The 20,004-nt window shown below is 50.4% G+C and overlaps 1 protein-coding gene across 16 annotated transcripts in view; it reads right to left on the bottom strand.

Moving 5' to 3' along the window:
- Window positions 1-2,398: 2,398 nt before the first annotated feature.
- Window positions 2,399-20,004, bottom strand: part of LOC139277660 (death-inducer obliterator 1-like) — a 177,718-nt gene continuing 160,112 nt past the window's right edge. For all 16 annotated transcript variants that reach the window (XM_070896433.1, XM_070896428.1, XM_070896434.1 and 13 more), the window contains one exon: window positions 2,399-6,369. In XM_070896433.1, coding sequence (XP_070752534.1) covers window positions 4,040-6,369 — 2,330 coding nt within the window. In that variant the 3' untranslated portion in view covers window positions 2,399-4,039. The remainder of the gene's footprint in view (window positions 6,370-20,004) is intronic.

The raw sequence follows: 20,004 nt of genomic DNA on the forward strand, positions 1-20,004 counted from the left end.
AAACAGCAATGTGATAATGACCAGATAATCTGTTTTAGTGATGTTGATTGAGGGATAAATATTGGCCTCAGGACACCGGGGATAATTCCCCTGCTCCTCTTCAAAATAGTGCCATGGAATTTTTTACGACGACCTGAGAGAGAAAATAGGGCCTCAGTTTAACAACTCCTCCAAAAGATGGCACCTCCAACAGTGCAGCACTCCCTCATTACTGCACTGGGAGTGTCAGCCTCGATATTTGTGCTGTAGTCTCTGGAGTGGGACTTGAACCTACAACCTTCTGAGGGAGAGTGTTACCCACTGAGCCATTGCTGGCAAAGTCAGCGGGTAATAGAATTCTGGAATGTTATCAGGAACTCCCACTGAACTGGACACTATATGAACTCCGAGACAACTGATGTCTACAGGTTGTCCTCTCTCTCCTCAATGACACCATCCTTCAATGGTCCCAATCCTACCTACCCCATGCAGACAATACATCTCCCCCATGCTTACAGTCACTCCCAATCTCCAATCTTCTTGCCCTCCTTTCCTATCTTGGTTTTGTTTGCAAACTGGGTGGCAGTGTGAGCTGTGAGGGGGACACTAAGAGGCTGCAGGGTGACTTGGACAGGTTAGGTGAGTGGGCAAATGCATGGCAGATGGAGTATAATGTGGATAAATGTGAGGTTATCCATTTTGGGGGCAAAAACACGAAGGCAGAATATTATCTGAATGGCGGCAGATTAGGAAAAAGGGAGGTGCAACGAGACCTGGGTGTCATGGTTCATCAGTCATTGAAGGTTGGCATACAGGTACAGCAGGCGGTGAAGAAGGCAAATGTTTTGTTGGCCTTCATAACTAGAGGATTTGAGTATAGGAGCAGAGAGGTCTTACTGCAGTTGTACAGGGCCTTGGTGAGGCCTCGCCGAGAATATTGTGTTCAGTTTTGGTCTCCTAATCTGAGGAAGGACGTTCTTACTATTGAGGGAGTGCAGCGAAGGTTCACCAGACTGATTCCAGGGATAGCTGGACTGTCATATGAGGAGAGACTGGATCAACTGGGCCTTTATACACTGGAGTTTAGAAGGATGAGAGGGGATCTCATAGAAACATACAAGATTCTGACGGGACGGGACAGGTTAGATGCGGGAAGAATGTTCCCGATGTTGGGGAAGTCCAGAACCAGGGGGCATAGTCTTAGGATAAGGGGTAGGCCATTTAGGACTGAGATGAGGAGAAATTTCTTCACTCAGAGTTGTTAACCTGTGGAATTCCCTACCGCAGAGAGTTGTTGATGCCAGTTCATTGGATATATTCAAGAGGGAGTTAGATATGGCCCTTACGGCTAAGGAGATCAAGAGGTATGGCGAGAAAGCAGGAAAGGAGTACTGAGGGAATGATCAGCCATGATCTTATTGAATGGCGGTGCAGGCTCGAAGGGCCGAATGGCCCACTCCTGCACCTATTTTCGATGCTCAATGCTGTTTCTGAGCAATATTATGTACAATGCAAGGGCAGCTTCCATATGTATGCTGATGAAACCCAGTTTTATCTCTCCACCTCGACTGCCAACGCTGTGACCATTACTGTGCTTTCTGACCTGGCCTGCAAGATATCAAGCCAAGGGGGTTTCCCCAGGCTAGAATTATCCCCAGTTGAACATCAAAAGCACCAGTCTTCATGCTTGGCTCCCTCCCAAAAGTTGACATCTAATCCCAGTGCAATTTCCTCACTTGCTGCTGATGTAGTCCACACCCATTACTGTGCAACCTTTGTGACCTTGAGTAGAGCTTCAAACCTTACACCCTGTCCATCGCCAAGGCTCACTTCCACAATAAGCCATCTTGCCTTGGCCAACCTCCAGGTTGGACTTCTCGGATCAATTTTGCCTCCCAGCTTCAACAGACTCAAGTCCTAACATAGCTCTACTGTCTGTAAACCAGCTCACATTGCATTCCTGTTCTCATCCTCAATCACAATCCCCTTCATCCCGTCACTCTGCACCTTCACAGAGATCACATCCTCTGTGCTTCCTATTCAACCCAGTACCTCTCCCTACATTTGTACCCACCCAGTGCTGAAGCCTTCAGCCATCATTCACAGTTCTCTGGAATTCTCTCCCTCAACACCGCCTCGCTACATCTCTTGCCACCCTCTTCAAAACCAACCTCTTGCTCTATCAGTTTGCCCATCTTCCCCCACCCTCCTGCCAGCCTCCAATCTCCCTTGTACAGCACCTCTGGATATGGTCAGTCTGACGGCACTTTATAACTTCGCTGGAGAGAAGGGATTGGGTGCACTGACCGTGCTAAAGGGACAGGTTTCTTGGCCCAATGGTCTATGGCTGCTCCGAAAAGTTTCAAAATTCAACAAAATGACCTGAATTCTGTCTGTAGGTAAAATCAGACTCCAGCCGTGTCTTCACGTTGTGTTTTTTTTAATTGTTCTGTACATTTTCACGTTTTTCCCCGTAAGTAAATCAAATCCGGTTATGCCCGTTTTTATATCCAGTGATAAAAGTCTGTTGGCTTCAGTAACACATAGGTTTAATAAAAATGCAGATAGCGGAAACTTGGGCTCGCCGTCTGAATCACATCCAGTTGGACAGGAGAAGCTCCGGCGGACAGAAAGTTTGGGGAAATATCAAGGAAGGGGGGGGGGGGGGGGAGACTTTTGCATATCGATAAATCCTCCTCATTTCGCAATTAGATCATGGAAAAGTTCACAGGAAAGAAATGATGCGGTAGGAAATGTCTCAGCCCCGAATCCAAGGGAAACTCCGATAGCGAGATTGCTGCTGACTTGACGGGCGAGCTGCGGGAATTGTAAACTTTTACAAACCCACTTTTACTGAAGGCACCTGACGCAGTGCCGCCCCCCAGGCGGTGCCTGAATGTCTTCAGTGTGTCTGGCGGTAATTTGCTGTCTTTACCTGAGCTTCCCTTTTTAGGTGCAGATTTTTTTTAATATATATATACACACACACAAATAGAAAATCAGAATTGCTGAGAGTGAAGTGATGGGACAGGCCGGTCCCAGCGAGAGGGAAGGGAAGATATGGGAGAGAGAGCCGATCCCAGGGGAGACACATCCCGCACATGGGCACCGAGGCAAGTCAGTCGTCAGCAATACAAAAATTGATCAGTACATTAAAAAAAAATTATAATACAAACTATAAACGATGCACTGCCACGCCCTGGACTGCCGGCTTCTCTTGTCCACGTACAGCCAGGGCCTCCCACAACATCAAACTGCGCCAACATTTCATTCAGATTCTGCACCGAAATTATTCGCTCCTCTCTCCCCTCAGTAAAAAACACAACACATTGAAACCCAGTCTTCGGTCTACGGAAATCAATGATCTTACTAGGAGTTGGAGAAGGGGCCGTTTTTCCCAATCTATAAACGGGAAGTCCCAGGACATGGACAAAACTGCCTGGTCCCCCACCCCAGAGGACCTGGCAGGGGAGGGGTCCCGCCAGCACAGCTCTCCACAAGGTGTGAGCCCAGGTTACAATCCAGTCCCATCACAAGGCATGGCTCCAGAATGCAAGCCCACCTCAGGCAATGGTCCATCCCTTCTGAAACCAGCAACAGTTCCTTGTGTGAGAAACATTGGAGAAATGAAAGGTCTGTTTGCACATTGAGCGGTGGGGGTGAGGGAATGAAGAGGGTCCTCCTGGCAAAGATATTGAAGAACATTCGCTGGCAGTTCTCGATGAATCCAATGTGTGTCCCAGGAGAGAGCCTCGGTATCCAGCTCATGGAGTATATCACAATAGTTCTCAAAAAGGTTGGAATCAGCCCAGGGGCCGCTGACAGTGTCGAACCATGGTCTGATCAAATGTAAGTAGTAAAGGTGAAGCCTGGGTTGGCCCAGAGGTTATTGTCAGTGAAGTCCAGCCTGTTGGGAGGATGTCCACTTGCTCAGGGCCCAGGCTCAGTGAGTTGCACCAATTCCCCAACCCCAGTACAAGTCCCTGTGCAGGCCAGGGGGGCACTTTCTATCACAGCACGATAGCCATCGCCTTCCCTCGCACAGTGTGAGGGGCCCGGCTCACGATTCGGGCTTGCTGCTGGGGGCTGCGGCTTCTGTCGCGGCTTTCTTGCTCGTTTCCCCCTCGGGTTTGCGCTCCCGGTCCTGCTCTTTGCTCTTGCTCCTCTCCCCGCGGTCTCTCTCTTTCCCCCGGTCCCTACCCCGGTCCTTGTCCCTCTCTCGATCCCTGTCTCTGCTGCGCTCTCTGTCCCTGCCCCTGTCACGGTCCCTCCTCCTGTACCGCTCCCTGTCGTGATCCCGTTCCCGGTTCTTGCTCCTGTCCCGCTCCCGGCTCCGCTCCCAGTCTCGGTCCCGGTTCCAGGGCCGGTCCCGGTCCCTGTCGCGTTCCCTGGGCCGCCCATAGTCCCGCTCCCGGTCCCTCCGCCGATCCTCTGTCCGGCGGAAGCGCTCTGCCGGGTAGCGGGGCTCCGGGCGCTCCCCTCCGTATCTCTCCTCCCGCGGCCTCCCGGGCTGAGTCCGGGATCGCTCCCGGTCCCGGGGCTCGGGTTGTGGAGCTTGAGATGCTGCCAGTCTGTGGGGCTCGGGCTCCGGGAGTTTGGGGGTGGAGGCTGGAGCCGGGGCCAGGTCCTGCTGGGACGGGGAGTGGTTGCCCAGAGGGTGGGGGTGCTGCTGGTTGGCGAAGCCGGGGTGGGGCTGCCCTGGGAACCGGTAGCGGGGTCCGAGGGCCCCCCTGGGGAAGAGTGGTAGGGCTTTGGGGGGCTGGAAGGGGGGCGCTGTATCCCTGTTGAATTCCAAGCCTTGTCTGACGAACTGTTGGCTGTTGGGGTGCTGGAAATTGGGGAAAGGTCCCCGGGCTTGGGGCAGGGGCACAGGGTGGAAATTGTCCGGCAGATTGCCGTAGGATTGAGAGCCGCGGGGAGGGGAGGGGAAGGAGGGTCCCAGGAGGGAGGGGAAGACGGGGGTGGGGAGCAAGCCTTTCTGCACAGGTTGGAACTGAACGTGGTCCATCAGGGGCAAGGGCTTGGGCAGGCAGCCCGGGGCGGGGGGCGCCTCCTGGGACACTGGGGGCTGTGCCGGGGGCTGAAGGGGCTCCGCCAGGCCGGAAATTGGAGCTCGGCCCTCCTCCTTGCCCCGTGCATTGGGCGGGCTGGGCGCTGGCGCCTCTCCGGGGAGCTGCATTTGGGCAGATCCAGCCCCAGGAGCCGCTTCCTGGAGCCCGGGATTGCTGTAAGGCGGGTTGAGAGCTGGGTTGCAGCTGGGCTGTTCGGCCATGGTGGCTGCAGCTTCCCCGGGAGCCTGAGTTCTCGGGGCCAATGGCAGGTTGGGACCAAAGCTCCTGACGGCGGCTTGGCGAGGGTCCCTGCGCTGGTCGATCATTTGAGTCGCCCCCGAGGGTGGAAGGGGGTCAAGGCCGGCCAGCTGGCCCTCGGGGACCTCGAACAGGTCGGGTTTGAAGGAGGACGTTTTGGGCGGCGGAGACATCAGGGCGTCAGAGACGGAGAAACAAGCCATAGACACCCCCACCGCAGCCCTCTGCTGCCTCAGGGCCTCCTCCTGCTCCTCCACCTGCCTCGTCTGCTCCTCGATTTGCTTGTTTAAGGTGTCCAGCATCTTCTGTTGCTCCTGCAGCGATGTGGTGGCCGGGAGCGAGGCCAGGTACAGGTCACTGGAGTTGGCCTTGCTCTTGGAGTCCAAGACTGCTCCGCCCCCAGAGACCATGGGCACCATTGCTTCCTCCAAGATGGTCTCGTCCGCCGGGTCGTAAGCATCCTCCAGATCGTAGACCTTCTCCGGCTCGGGCTTGTACTCTTCCTCAGGGTCGTAGGGCCGGTTATCATCGTCCTCCACCTCGGGACCCACCCTCTCCTCCTTCAGCTGCCCGAACTGCTGGACGATAGGGTCAAAGAGAGGGGTGGAGGAGGAGGCTTCTTCTCGGTCCGGGGAATCGGGAGAGTCCTTGACCGGTTCAAAGGTCTTCTTGCCCCCGAACAGGGTCTGCAGGATGTGCTGAAGAGGATTGGCCACCTTGGGGGCCCCGCCGGCCGGGGGAGCTGGGCTAGAGCCGGGTGCTGGGGCAGTGTTGACCTTGGGCGCTGGTGGGAGCGGGTCCTGAGCCAGGTCTCCAGGCGGGGAGCCCGGGGGAGTTGTGGACTCTCCGTAGAACACAGGCGTTTTGATGGGCTTGGCCTCTCTGGCGGGCGGCACCGAGTAACGCGGCGCCTCCACCTCCTCCGGGGCGGCGAGGCGGGGCCCCCTCTTCTCCTCCGAGGGGGTGAACTCCCCCTTCTCCAGGTCAGGCACGCCTGTGGGGTCTGGGTCCAGCTGGCGCCGTTTCCCCTTCTGCCGGATGACCAACCCCAGCATCAGATTGGGGCGATTCTTCTCCAAACCTGAGGGGGAAACAGAAACATTCTGGTCAATGGAGTCACTTCACCGACTGTGCAAACTCAACTCAACTCAAGCCACACCGGGCGGGGGTCCCGCCAACGCAGCCAGGCACCGACTGGAGGCTTCTCGCAACCAAAGGGGCTAAACACAGGATCTTTCTGCTCAATAAAATGTTTTAGGTTAATATTGGAATGAACTCCCATCAACATAATGACACGGTGATTATTCTCCAACCCAAAAACAACACCCTGAGGGGAAAGGGGAAAAGAGAGAGAGATAGAGAGCAAGAACTGGCACTGGGACAGGTGTACAGGAGAGGGCAACTTTATAAAATACCCTCTCAGCACACAGCAGGCGAATCCAGACCCAGAGTTTTGGACCAGAGGCGGATTCTAATCCACCTATTAAAGAAACCACTTGGAGCTCCATTAACGCAGAGTTGGGTCAATCCCTGTGTAATAACGGTGAGTTATTCAGTATAACATTCCAGGCAACAGCTTCCCAAAAGCACCACCTTACAGAGGCAGCACTGGAAGGACGGGGGTTGGTCACTCCCCGACAATGCACAGCACGATGTGCTGCATTCTGACTGAACACAAGTTTGAAGAGTAATCACAACATACAATGACTGATAGTCTCTTACACAGAAATTCATCCAGCATGCTCCATACCAGCCTCCTCCCACCCTCCTTCAGCTCACCTCATTAATATTCCAAACCTCGCTCAACATTACACCCTACAGAGCGAGGGAGGCGAGGGAAAGGGGAGGGAGTGAGGGAGAGTGGGAAAGGGGAGGGAGTGAGGGGGACGAGGAGGGAGGGGTGAAGAGAGGTGGGAGAGAGGGGCAAAGAGGGAGAAAGAAAGACTTGCATTTATATAGCGCCTTTCACGACAACCGGATATCTCAAAGAGCTTTACAACCAATGAAGTACTTTTGGAGTGTAGTCACTGTTATAATGTAGGCAACGCGGCAGCCGATTTGCGCACAAACAAGCTCCCACAAACAGCAGTGAGATAAAGACCAGATAATCTGTTTTTGTTATGTTTCTTGAGGGATTGATATTGGCCAGGTCACCAGGGATAACTCTCCTGCCCGTCTTCGAAATAGAGGGGCGGGGAAGAGGGGGGCGGGGAAGGAGAAAGAGGGGAGGGGGGGGGAGAAGAAGGGGGGCGAGGAAGGAGAAAGGGGGGGGGAAGAAGGGGGGGGGAAGAAGGGGGGCGAGGAAGGAGGAGGTGAGGAAGAAGGGGGCGAGGGAGTGAGAGGAGAGGAGGGAGGGAGAGGAGGGAGGGAGAGGGGGATGGGGAGAGGAAGGAGGGAGAAAAAAAAGACTTGCATTTATATAGCGCCTTTCACGACAACTGGACGTCTCAAAGCATTTTACAGCCAATTAAGTACTTCTGGAGTGTAGTCACTGTTGTAATGTAGAAAATGCGGCAGCTAATTTGTGCACAGCAAGCTCCCACAAACAGCAATGTGATAACAAAAACAGATTATGTTGATTGAGGGATTAATATTGGCGAGGACACCGCCAATCGAAATAGTGGCATGGGATCTTTCAGGTCCACCTTAGAGGGAAGGTGAGTCCTTGGTTTAACGTCTCATCTGAAAGACGGCACCTCTGCCACTCAGCACTGCTCTGGAGAGTCGGCCTTGATTTATGCGCTCAAGTTCCTGGAGTGGGACTTCAACCCACAACCTTCTGACTCAGATGAGTGTGCTACCCACTGAGACACAGCTGACCGAGGGAGGGGGAGAGGAGCGAGGGAGGGGGGGGAGAGGAGCGAGGGAGGGGAGGGGAGGGGGGGAGGAGAGGAGCGAGGGAGGGGGGGGAGGAGAGAAGCGAGGGAGGGGGGGGGAGGAGAGAAGCGAGGGAGGGGGGGGGAGGAGAGAAGCGAGGGAGGGGGGGGGGAGAAGAGAAGCGAGGGGGGGGGGAAAGAGAGGAGCGAGGGGGGGGGAGAGAGGAGCGAGGGGGGGGGGAAAGAGAAGCGAGGGGGAGGGGAAGAGAAGCGAGGGGGAGGGGAAAGAGAAGCGAGGGGGGGGAGAAAGAGAAGCGGGGGGGGGGAAGAGAAGCGAGGGGGAGGGAAGAGAAGCGAGGGGGGGGAAGAGAAGCGAGGGGGGGGGAAGAGAAGCGAGGAGGGGGGGGGGTGGAGAAAGAGGAGCGAGGGGGGGGAGGAGCGAGGGGGGGAGGAGCGAGGGGGGGGGGGAGCGAGGGGGGGGGAGCGAGGGGGGGGGGAGCGAGGGGGGGGGGAGCGAGGGGGGGGGGAGCGAGGGAGGGAAGAGGGGAGCTGAAGGGCAGAGCATGAGGGAAAGAGGTTGAGAGATTGGGATTGGAGGACATAGAGGGAGGCGAGGGCAGTGGAGAGGAGCAGATAGAGGGAGAGGAAGTGAGGAGGTAGAGAGGTTCTAGTGAAGTAGGGGGGAGGGTGGGGACGAGGTGGAGGGTATGGTGTGAGGGAGGGGAGGAAGAGGAGTGAGGGGGGGGAGGAAGAGGAGTGAGGGGAGGTGGAGGTAGGTGTAGGGAGGGGAGTGGCTGAGAGGGAGGGAAGTAGGTGGGAGGGAGGAGGTGGAGAAGGAGTGAGGTGAATGGTGGGAATGGGTGAGGAGGTTGAGTGAGTGGGTGAGGAGGTGGAGGGAGGGAAGGTGATGGGAGGAGAGGTGTAGGGAGGGGAGTGGATGGGAGGGACGGAGTGTCGGGAGGGAGGAGTGAGGTGAATGGTGGGAATGGGAGAGGAGGTTGAGTGAGTGGGTGAGGAGGTTGATTGAGTGGGTGAGGTGTGGGGTGGGGGGGGATAGAAGAGTGAAGTTCAGTGAAGGGGAGGAGCAGGTTGCTGTGAAATCCCGGAGTTGCAGATTCAAAACTCTCGGATTATATATTCCAACAGCACTAGGGCGGGATTTCCATCTCGTGTGGAACGTTAGGTTATTGCTTGAAGTACCATTCTGGGACGTGCTGGGGAAACAATTACTTTAAAGGCTTAAGCTTTTCAAAATGAATGAACCTTGTTTTGAGCTGTAAACATGTACCAGTGAATAGCAATCAGCAGATTACACAGAAGGCGGCTGTGGATAGTTCTCTCGCACCCCAAGTGGGATTGAGGGTGTTCCGGCCACTCCCCGAGCCGGGATCTTGTGTCCTGGGAGTTAGTCAGGTGCAGAGTGAACTCTCAGTCAGTGCAGCATTTTCTTCAGGGCGCGAACCAGTGTGTGTCAGGCAAATGCCAGCCCAAACACGCTTGAATTCGGAGTGAAAGTGGACTGGAGACCAGCAACACGCCCACTCTGGCCGCTAACTCCACAGGTCAGTGATTGAAGGTCAGCTTCCGGGGACACCGCTCTCAATAAAATCACCAGCACACGGCGGCCTTTTCGCTAAATAAATCGGAGTGAATTCCTCGCCCAGTTGGGCTAAAAACTGGATCTAAAACAGATTTAACAGGAAGACTCCAGTTTCTGTAGCACCTTTCCCCGCACCAGGGCGCCCTGAAACGTGCCACAGCCAATTAAATAAAGTAGTCACTGTTGTAATGTCGGAAACGTGGCCAATTTACGCACAGCAAGCTCCCACAAACAGCAGTAAATACAGAGTACACAAACCCTGACTGCACCCCAGCGCCGCGTTTAATGCCCGCCTTGATGTTTTCGCAGAGGTGATGGAATTATTCATGTTATATATTCCCCCGCGCATCATTTTGGAAAGCTTGAGGTAAGAAACCGGGCTGTGTGCAGTGTGTCAGACACTGAGAATGGGGAGTCGCGGCCCTCACACCGAGCATTCAAATTCACCCACCCCCTTCCTCGGGGAGCAGGGGCACAGGTTCCCCCTCTCAACAAGTGTCAGACACTGACTCCCAGAAGCCGAGGGGCGCACAGCTTTAGTCACAGTTACAGCAAGAGAGGGAAGAGAATCATTGGGAAACAAGGAAGTTCTGGCTGCACAAAATATATCCCAGTGCGTAAATTGACGGCAAGTTTGGTGCAGCAAATCCCAGCTTCGGTACTGGTCTGAGGAGTGAACTGATCTCAGGGAGGCATCAGTTGGCCAGTATCTTCGCTGAGGTGCAGAGAGAAAACATTCAGGGCTCTCCCCACTCCTCCCCTGATCACTGGCCAGAGAGTCCTGCTGGAAAGGGCCAGTCTGTGGATGACAGGTGAGGGCAGGGTGATGCCCTCCAGAGTGGAACAGCCGGCCAACACTTGATGCATGGCCACCCGGCCAGGGGTGAAGTCAGTGCCCGGCGAACTGGACTCTAACAAGGGCCAGCACCATCAGGAGGAGACGACAGAATGTCTGACAAGCCTATCACCACCGCCCCCCTCCCCCACACACAGATACACCTCACACACACCCCTCCTCACACAGGTAGGTACACCTCACACACACCCCTCCCCACACAGATAGGTACACCTCTCACACACCCCTCCCCACACACAGATAGGTACAACTCACACACACCCCTCCCCACACAGATAGGTACACCTCACACACACCCCTCTACACAGAGATAGGTACACCTCACACACACACACACACGTAGGTACACCTCACACACACACACACGTAGGTACACCTCACACACACAGAGATAGGTACACCTCACACACACAGAGATAGGTACACCTCACACACACCCCTCCCCACACACACATAGGTACACCTCACACACACACACACCTCACACACATACTACTCCAGCATCCCTCCAAGAGTTGACAAATTAATATTTTGCAGTTTTACGAACTAGGAAAGCACATTTTCAATGATCAGAAAGTCCAGCTCTGGGTGAAATTCTCCAGCTATTTGAAACGGTGCGCAGTTGAAGCCCTGGCGGCCCGAAGCCGAGTTCCTGGCTGCTGGGGCGGTGGGTCAGGCAAGCTCCCTGCTCTCCACAGTTTGCAGCTGGGGGGACAGTGTGGGAGCTTTCTGGAGGCGGCTCCCTTGGCCGGCTGCAAGGCGAGGCTGTAACCGGGAGCACTCGGTACACAAGCAACCTGAACACTGAATATCAGCAGAGCTGGGAAACGGCAAATATTTCCCCGATAATTTCCACCAACATAATCTTCTGCACAACTGAAGCCCTGCCGCCGCTGAGAATGCGACCCACCGTTACATTTAGAGTTCAATACTCGGCAGACAAGCCAAATTAAATCCAATGCTTTTTGTCTGGGAGAGGGCGTTAACTTAACGCGAATATTCAGCCGAGGAGAAAGGCTGATATTTATGGAAAACGGCTGAAATTTATAATGGTTTTATTCTAATAATTATTTGGAATAGTTAATTGGCAAAATAACCAGAGGGGAGATGATTTTTTTTTTTACTACACAGCGAGTTGTGATCTGGAACGCGCTGCCTGAAAGGGCGGTGGGTTCAATAGTAACTTTCTGAAGGGCATTGGATAAATAATTGAAGGGGGGATTTTGCAGAGCTCTGGGCAAAGGGCAGGGGGACTGGGACTAAAGAGCCGGCACAATGGGCCGAATGGCCTCCTTCCGTGCTGTGTGATTCGGGAGTCTCTGGGTAGGAGCAGAGTTTTATGCGTCACTGGCAGCCTGAAATCAGCCAGAATTTCCATATTTATGAAAGGATATACTTGCTTTGGAGGCAGTTCAAAGAAGATTCACGAGGTTGATTCCAGGTATGAGGGGGTTGACTTATGAGGAAAGGTTGAGTCTCTACTCATTGGAATTCAGAAAAATGAGAGGTGATCTTATCGAAATGTATAAGATTATGAGGGGGCTTGACAAGGTGGACGCAGAGAGGATATTTCCACTGATGGGGGAGACTAGAATCAGGGGGTGTGATCTTAGAATAAGGGGACCGCCCATTTAAAACTGAGATGAGGAGGTATTTCTTCTCTGAGGGTTGTAAATCTGTGGAATTCGCTGCCTCAGAGAACTATGGAAGCTGGGACATTGAATAAATTTAATACAGAAATAGACAGTTTCTTAACTGATAAGGGAATAAGGGATTGTGGTGAGCAGGCGGTGAAGTGGACCCGAGTCCATGATCGGATCAGCCATGATCGTATTAAATGGCGGAGCAGGCTCGAGGGGCTGTATAGTCTACTCCTGCTCCTATTTCTTATGTTCTTGAGTTCAAAGCCACCCATTCTCGGGACTGTGGGACCCCACCTTCACTCAGTACTCACCCTCACAGTCACCTTTCCCCGCAGGCTGCTGATTTCAAGCGGTGTGCTTGTGTGTTTGGGGGGAGGGGGGGGGGAGGGGGGGGGGGGGGGAGGGGGGGGGGGGGGGGAGGGGGAGGAAGGGAGCTGCCACAGGTGGGGGGTGGGAACACACCGATTAGACTCTTCTGTTGAGAATAACCAGGATACAATAACAAGCTGCGATGTCAACTTCAATGTTTACCGTACAGAAGAACTGCTCAAAATGCAAATGTGAACCCAGAAACTGAGAGTGTGACCGAGACATAAACAGCTTATTGAGGGGGAGTCATTCTGCTCAATTATCTCGTTCTGTATAATCTACTTCAATGGCCCAACCCAATGACTCTTGGGAGTCAAAAGTTCTGCTCGACTTCCTTACTTACACTGGCAAACTAGCACCTAGTAACTGAAGAGCTCCCACTAGTACACACAATCTTTGGGCATGATGGAAAGCGGCGGAGTCGTGTGGCCCCCGATTTGTGGTCGACTAGCCGCCATATGCAAAATTCTCCCGGGGTTTTTTTTTTGCAGTGGTGTGGAGATCCGCCCCACTCCCCCTCCACCCCCAATGCTCCTGCAGATTAGTCGTGAAAGACGTCATCAGAGCACTTCCCAGAAGCTAATTTCATTTTTAAAAGTCAACCGGCCGCCTGGCGATGCCCGACAGTGTGTGTGTCAGCACACTGTACCGGCTCAAGACCGCCAGCGGACTTCAAAGGCGTGTTTGCGTGCATCCCCATTTTTTGGCTGAAAATTTTTCGGACTTCTCCAAACTTTCTCACTCGCCCGTTTCATAGCGGCATTGAATGCTAGTGGGCTGGGGGCCTCAATCTGTACTCCAGAGTCCTCATTGTGGTGGTTGAGAAATCTGGTTACCCTCCCTGCTACTAGTGCATTTGCCATGTTCTCAAACAGCTCAGGACCTAGCTGCAAACCCTGCATAAGATCAGCCATGATCTTATTAAATGGCGGAGCAAGGCTGGAGGGGCCAAATGGCCGACTCCTGCTCCTAATCCTTATGTTCTTGTATCAAGTGTCTCCCCTTCAAAGTAATGAATCAGGAGCAGTTTCCATTCCTCACACTTGAGCACAAGATCCCAGAACCAGCTTCAGAATCTCACAGCTCTGAAGGAGGCCATTCAGGCCATTGTGCCTGTGCTTTAAAAGAGCGATCCAATTAGTTCCCACTCCCCCTCTGCCCTTTCCCCACAGCCCTGCCATTTTTTTTCTTCCCAACTATTTATCCAATTCCTTTTTAAAAGTTACTATTGAATCTGATTCCACCGCCCTTTCAGGCAGTGCATTCCAGATCACAACAATTCTGTCCAATTTTTAATTACCCCCCCCTCCCCCCGACCCACAAATCTGATCTACAACTACAACTTGCATTTTTTAGTACCCCTCAGGTGTAGGGAAATGTCTCAAAGGGCTTCACATTAACGAAAAGAAACAAAAACTATGGAGCAGGAAATAAAGTTGGAGGGAGTGAGGGTTGAAGGCATGATTGAAGAGAAGTGTTGACGTTATTGAAAGCAGGGAGGGAAGGTGGACGGAGGTAGGCAGACAGCAGGAACAGAGTGGCGGAATGAGTGGCCATCAACTGTGGAGCAGTGAGCAAGGGAACAAGAAGAATTGGAGCGGGCAGGAGGACAAAGATAGGGTGGGGCCACTTGTAAGCAGGGAGTGGAATTTTAATGTGAACTTACTGAGGGACAGAGAGTTTGGCGAGGATGGGGTGTCGTGAGGGGAAGGCGGAGGGTGGGGAAGGCGGAGGGTGGGGGAGAGCGAGGGAGGCGGAGAGCGGGGGAGCGAGGGAGGCGGAGAGTAGCCCATGGGCTACAGCTTTGTTCGATGAAGTGACCCTTGGAGGGTTGGGATGGGGGAAAGACTGACTGTTAGTGAAGTGGCAATGGACTTGGATTCTGACAGCCATTGGGGGTATAGATGCTTACCTGGTCAATCTACTTTGTTCAGCTGATTAAATTTGGTTTGATAAACCATGCATAGATTGCAGAAACACAGAAGGCTCATTAAGGCTGAGCAATCCTTTTCAATAACTACTCACCCTCTCTCTATCTCTGAAAACCATTTTTACAGTCTGTTTCAATGTCCTCGGCAACCTCTTCCGGAACCCTTGGATGAAAAAAGTTCTGCCTGACTTTCTTACTCACAACTTGGTCATCCTGGACTTGGGCCCTCTGTCTTTGAATCCTTCATATCTATAATCAGTAACTGCATTTGAAATTCTATGAAACCCAGTCTTCCTGCTGATAATTCATCCTAAAAGTGTGATTTTAAACTGCTCTGCACTGCAATGTTAATATTTCAGCAAGAACCCTTGGGAATGGTAAAATCCATTTTGTGCCTGGATCTGGGGGGGGGGGGGGGGGTTAGTTCAAATTAACCAAGGGAAAGTCATTCTTATTCTCAAATTTACAATAAACTTACCAAAGATATGGCAATGGTTAACAAGCCCTATCCTGAATTGCTTTGTTGCCTCACTGAAATTATTTGCAAGAGAAATTAAATCTACAGATTATAAACACTGTTCAACAAAATTTAAAACTTGCATTTTTGGAACTATAGTTGCAGAAAATGACGCTTAAAAACCATAAATTAAAATTGTGTGGACACGCATTAGGTGAAGACAAAATCCTGGTTTGGGAGAATGAAAACCCCTCCACTGATTATCCCCCACATCAATACAACTGCCTGTCTGATGCTGGTACTGACAGAGATCAGAGAATGATCCTATTCAAGTGTCAGCTCGGCTTAATTAGTAGCACTCTTGCCTGTGAAGTCTGTAGGTTCAAATCCCACCTCAGGACCCGAGCACTTAATCTTGGTCGGCATTCCAGTGCAGTAGAGGGGAGTGCTGCATTGTCTTTTGGAGGAGACGTTAAACTGAGGTCCCGTCTGTCTGTTCCATTGGTTCTGGTGGACATAAAGAGATCCCATGGCACCATTTGAAGAGCAGCGAGGAGTTCTCCTGATGTTCCAGCCAACATTCCTCCCTCACCCAGCACATTAAATGGTCATTTATCTTTATTTGCCATTTCTAGGATCTTGCTGTGAGCAAATTGACTGCCACATTTACCTATATAACAGTGACTGCACTTTAAAAGTACTTCTCTTCTCGTGAAGCATTTTGGGATTTTCTGTGGAAGTGATAAGGTGTTCTATATATGTAAGTACGTGAGCAAGCTGCCCCTTCGTTAAAAATAAACTACTATTCCAAAGCTAGACTAATTTACCTTTTTACTAATCTCTGTGCTAATTATAAAATGAAACACTTCAAATTGGATGTAAACCAGACCTGCAGGATCACTGTTTCCTGATTTAACTTCCATACTGCCCTGCTCTAGAAATCCCAGCCCTTCACCTGGTTTCTCAGTTTTAAAAATGCTACAAGCCATTCAATTTCAGCTTCCTCGCCATGATCTCTTTGGATTGCATCCCTCTCCCCTTGCGTTGTGAAGGCAATAATTCTCAGTGTGGCACAGTTCCACAAACTCTGGCCACACTCCAGCACCTCACCCAAGCAGCCATTCTTAATTTGCGAGTCTAGACAGCGAGTGACAGCAGGATATTCCACTGGGTGGGCAGGTGTCACTGGGTAATGACCAGGAGCAGCATCCCTGGCTGACCTTTCACAGACCCCAGCCAGCCATTGTGGCACCTCAACTGCCACTCCACGATCAGTGGATCAATACATTGAACCAGGTGCCTTCTGCTTTGATTGGCCTGATGGACTCACTATATCCTGAACATAGAGAAGGGGAGGGGAGTCCTGACTATTTAATGGAGTTATCCAATGCCTTTCACCGATCGAATAAAAGTCACAATTACAGTTTTCGTTTACTGAAATTTTTACAAATGTCATTCTTGGAGTGATCACCCCAAATTCCATGCCAAGACCAGCAAGTGACATCATTGTCAGAAATTTAACCTGTGAAAATATGGCTTCTAATTTTACACAAGGAATAAATTGTATTCACGATGCAAGGCACTGGTATACTGAACACTCTCAGGCCCATGCCAGATAAATTATGGGTCAATTTTGCCCCTAAAAATTGTACCTCAAAATGCTGGCTTTCAGCGGAATGTCCAACTACACTAGGAACCTTCTCTGCATTTCAAATCCCAGGGTTTTTACTGGCTTTAAGTGCTGCAGGAAGTGTCGGGCTGAGAGCTGAACTTTGTTACCAGCACCTAAAGCCCATTTATTGGATTGAGCGCCCTCGTGTACCTTGCTCAAGTGGCCATTCACACACATTTGCTGGAGGACTATCTGCACTGGGAACACGAGTCGATTCTTCCTCTTTCTAAATGGTAGCACGTCTCCTGTTGCCCTGAGATCAGTTAACTGGTAACTGGTAGCACGTCTCTTGTTGCCCGGAGATCAGTTAACAGCACAGACCGTGGATTGAACGGGAGATCCTCTCAGTCAACATGATTCAGCTACAACTTGTGCAACACTGAGGTTTCGTCCATTCAATCCCATCCACTGTTGATCCAGCTCTTGCCAACACTCACGAAAAAAAATCCTGCCATTTTGGCGAGGAGATTGACACACGTAAAATTGCCCAATGGAATTACATTTGTTGGTTACTTGGATATTCTTTGCAAAAACATATTTTAGGAACTACACCAAAAGGCGTGTTGTATCCATGATGCTATTTCATAGAGTTATACAATCCTAACATTGCACTGTACTGTGAGCACTAGCATTAATGTGGGTTCCTGGTTTGTAAGTTACTGTACTGTCACTCTGCCTACTTACAGTTCTAACCAAGCGTGAAGTAACATTTTCTTTTTGACATAAACACAAACAGCTCCGATCTTCTATGATAAATGGAAGCGGTCAGCATTTGAAATCATGTACTGCTGTATATACTAAACATGTGGGGGAGGGAGAGAATCCTGTGAATACATTTTCAGAGCTGTTGGGGAACATGCGGAAATCTGACAATGGCATCAGTACAGCCACAGCCAATTTATAAATAAAAATTGCAATCGTTGCATGCTAGACTTGGGCAGATACTGAACAGCAGGACTGTTGGTGCACCGGACTTCAACATCTCTGTGTCACGGTTACATTTTGTGTTTGCACAAGTTCAGAGGCACAAGCTGGAGTGCTCACTGTTATCGCATGGAGATCAATCTTTGCAGATGCCCTCTTGCCAACAGCAGCTACCATTGATATATCTTGTGTGACACACACTACAATGTGTGTGCATTTGCTGAATCAAAGGTTGATATGGATGGACTCAGCAGGGGAAATCAAGGAAAGTTCATGAATCAAGGCTGAAATCCCACATTGAGTTCTGGATTGTAGGACAAGCCTCAATTTAAAAACAGGCTATAAATTACGGCAACACTCAAACTTTACATACGACTAGCTTATAAATTAAATTCTGCACTTTACTGCTAATTCTGATGATTAGCACAGTATTAAAAAGGACACTAGTAGAACACCCGAATTGTGAGATTATTTCTGATTCTTTGGCACTGTGCGGGGTGATTTAATCATCTAAAAATGTCTGTCTGTTTATGAAGGGTATGATATCCGAGTGGTTTTGGTTCTAGACTAGCAATCCTGAGGGGCTGAGTTCTGATCCCACTATCGCAAGCTGTGAAATTAAATTTGACTGGCACCCGATAATATAACCTTGAAGGCTCGTGGGTTGTAAAGACCCAACTGGTTCACCAATATCCTTCAGTGGAGGGGCTTGCTTCATGTGACTCCAGCCCCATACCACGTGGCTGACTCTTCATGCCCTTGGGGCAATATTGCACTGTGGCACTCGCATCTCAAGAACAAATGAAAAAATGTCTACCGATTGCATAGAACAAACCAATGCTGGTCTGGTAAGGTAATACTTGAAACTTTAATAAGTTTTCAGAGAATGCTATTGTGGCAGACAGTATGAATGGGATCAATAGATGCATGGTGAGAGGGATATTGTGAGAAGGTAGGTAAGGTAGGTGAGGCTGATTTATCAAAAAGGAACAGGCTTGGTGTGCCTAGAGGTCATTTCCTTTCCCCAAATATTCTTGTGTTCTTAATTCAACAAGGGAAGGGATAAAGTACTGATTATAGCCATCACGTGGCGTCGAGTTTCACTCAACAGCATATGGGTTGACGGCATTGGTCAGACTTTAACCAAAGACATACAGTTACAAACCACACAACACTGTGAATGGCAGAGTGGAAGCTTCAATAGCAGAGCACCAACCTCCGAGTTAGAGAGTTTGAGCTTAAAACTAACCAAGTCAACTGCCCTGAATGGACAAGTGTTAACTGTGCTGAATCAAATTGAGAGAAGAGCTCTATATGCTTGCAGAATGCAGTATGAGGGAACAGTACAAGAGAAAGGAAAAACTTGCAACAGGCCTGCTGACCATAGAGTAACAGTTACATAGCTGCAGAGAATAACATTAGAATAGAGGACATGAAATGGGGCAGGATGCGATGCTAAGAATTAAAACAAAATTGATACCTTGTCAATGTATCATTTTGTTGTAATTTACAAACACATTAGAAAGTGGTGCCAAAGGGAACTTTCTGAAATTCATTTTCATAAACAGATAATGCAACTTAAACAAATATTAGTCAGGAGCAAACGTCCCAGGTGTTAAGTACAGGTGAGCTGTTACCTGCAGACATTGAAGCCACATTCACTGTATAATGGGCAGGGACTGAATTCGCCATCCAGCACTGCAAAGGTAAAGTGCGCAGGTTTCTGCCCCACATTGAATGTGACAAAGAGGCAATACAGTCTCTGAACTGCATCAAACCCCATCACGATGCCAGCTGACGATTCCCAAACCATCTCCTATTATGAGGTGCTGAACTTCAAACACTGTCAAGGGTCCAGGGCTCAAACCCCACTGGATGCCGTCATGGTGCCAGGCACTGAACCCCATCCATTGCTGAACACTTCCAACTCACAAAAATCCCAAATGCAATGTTCTGGAAATAACTTTATTAATAATAGTAATGATGAAAACAAAGTTACAATTCTGAAAACAAAAAAAGAACATTTTGTACACAAAATATATACAGGGGTGAAGATATCAGAAACTACCCAATGTGAAAATCTGCTCCAGAAAAGAAGATACTAAAAGTCAAACCCTAAATGTGCATAGAGAAGCTGAATAAAGTGTCACTGATGCAGAAAGAATTAAAATTCTTACTCAAGAACTTACATCTCCAAACAACACCAGAATTATTTTTTTTGGCCTGTTTTTCAGCGAGATAATGCTTGTGGGATAACCAAATTAATATGCACGGAATAAATATAAATCCTTATATAGGCAATATTTAGATTTAAAAAAAAATATACGCAAAAGGCAAGCCGCTTGCGGTTGTTCTAATGCTCTATTGCCTCAATGAACAGAGCTGCTAGTATCAAGGAGGCGGCCACATTTGGGTCCAGTTCTATTGAATGTTACTCTGCACTAGAGTC

The sequence above is a fragment of the Pristiophorus japonicus genome, chromosome 12 (assembly GCF_044704955.1).
Source record: "Pristiophorus japonicus isolate sPriJap1 chromosome 12, sPriJap1.hap1, whole genome shotgun sequence".
Taxonomy (NCBI): domain Eukaryota; kingdom Metazoa; phylum Chordata; class Chondrichthyes; family Pristiophoridae; genus Pristiophorus; species Pristiophorus japonicus.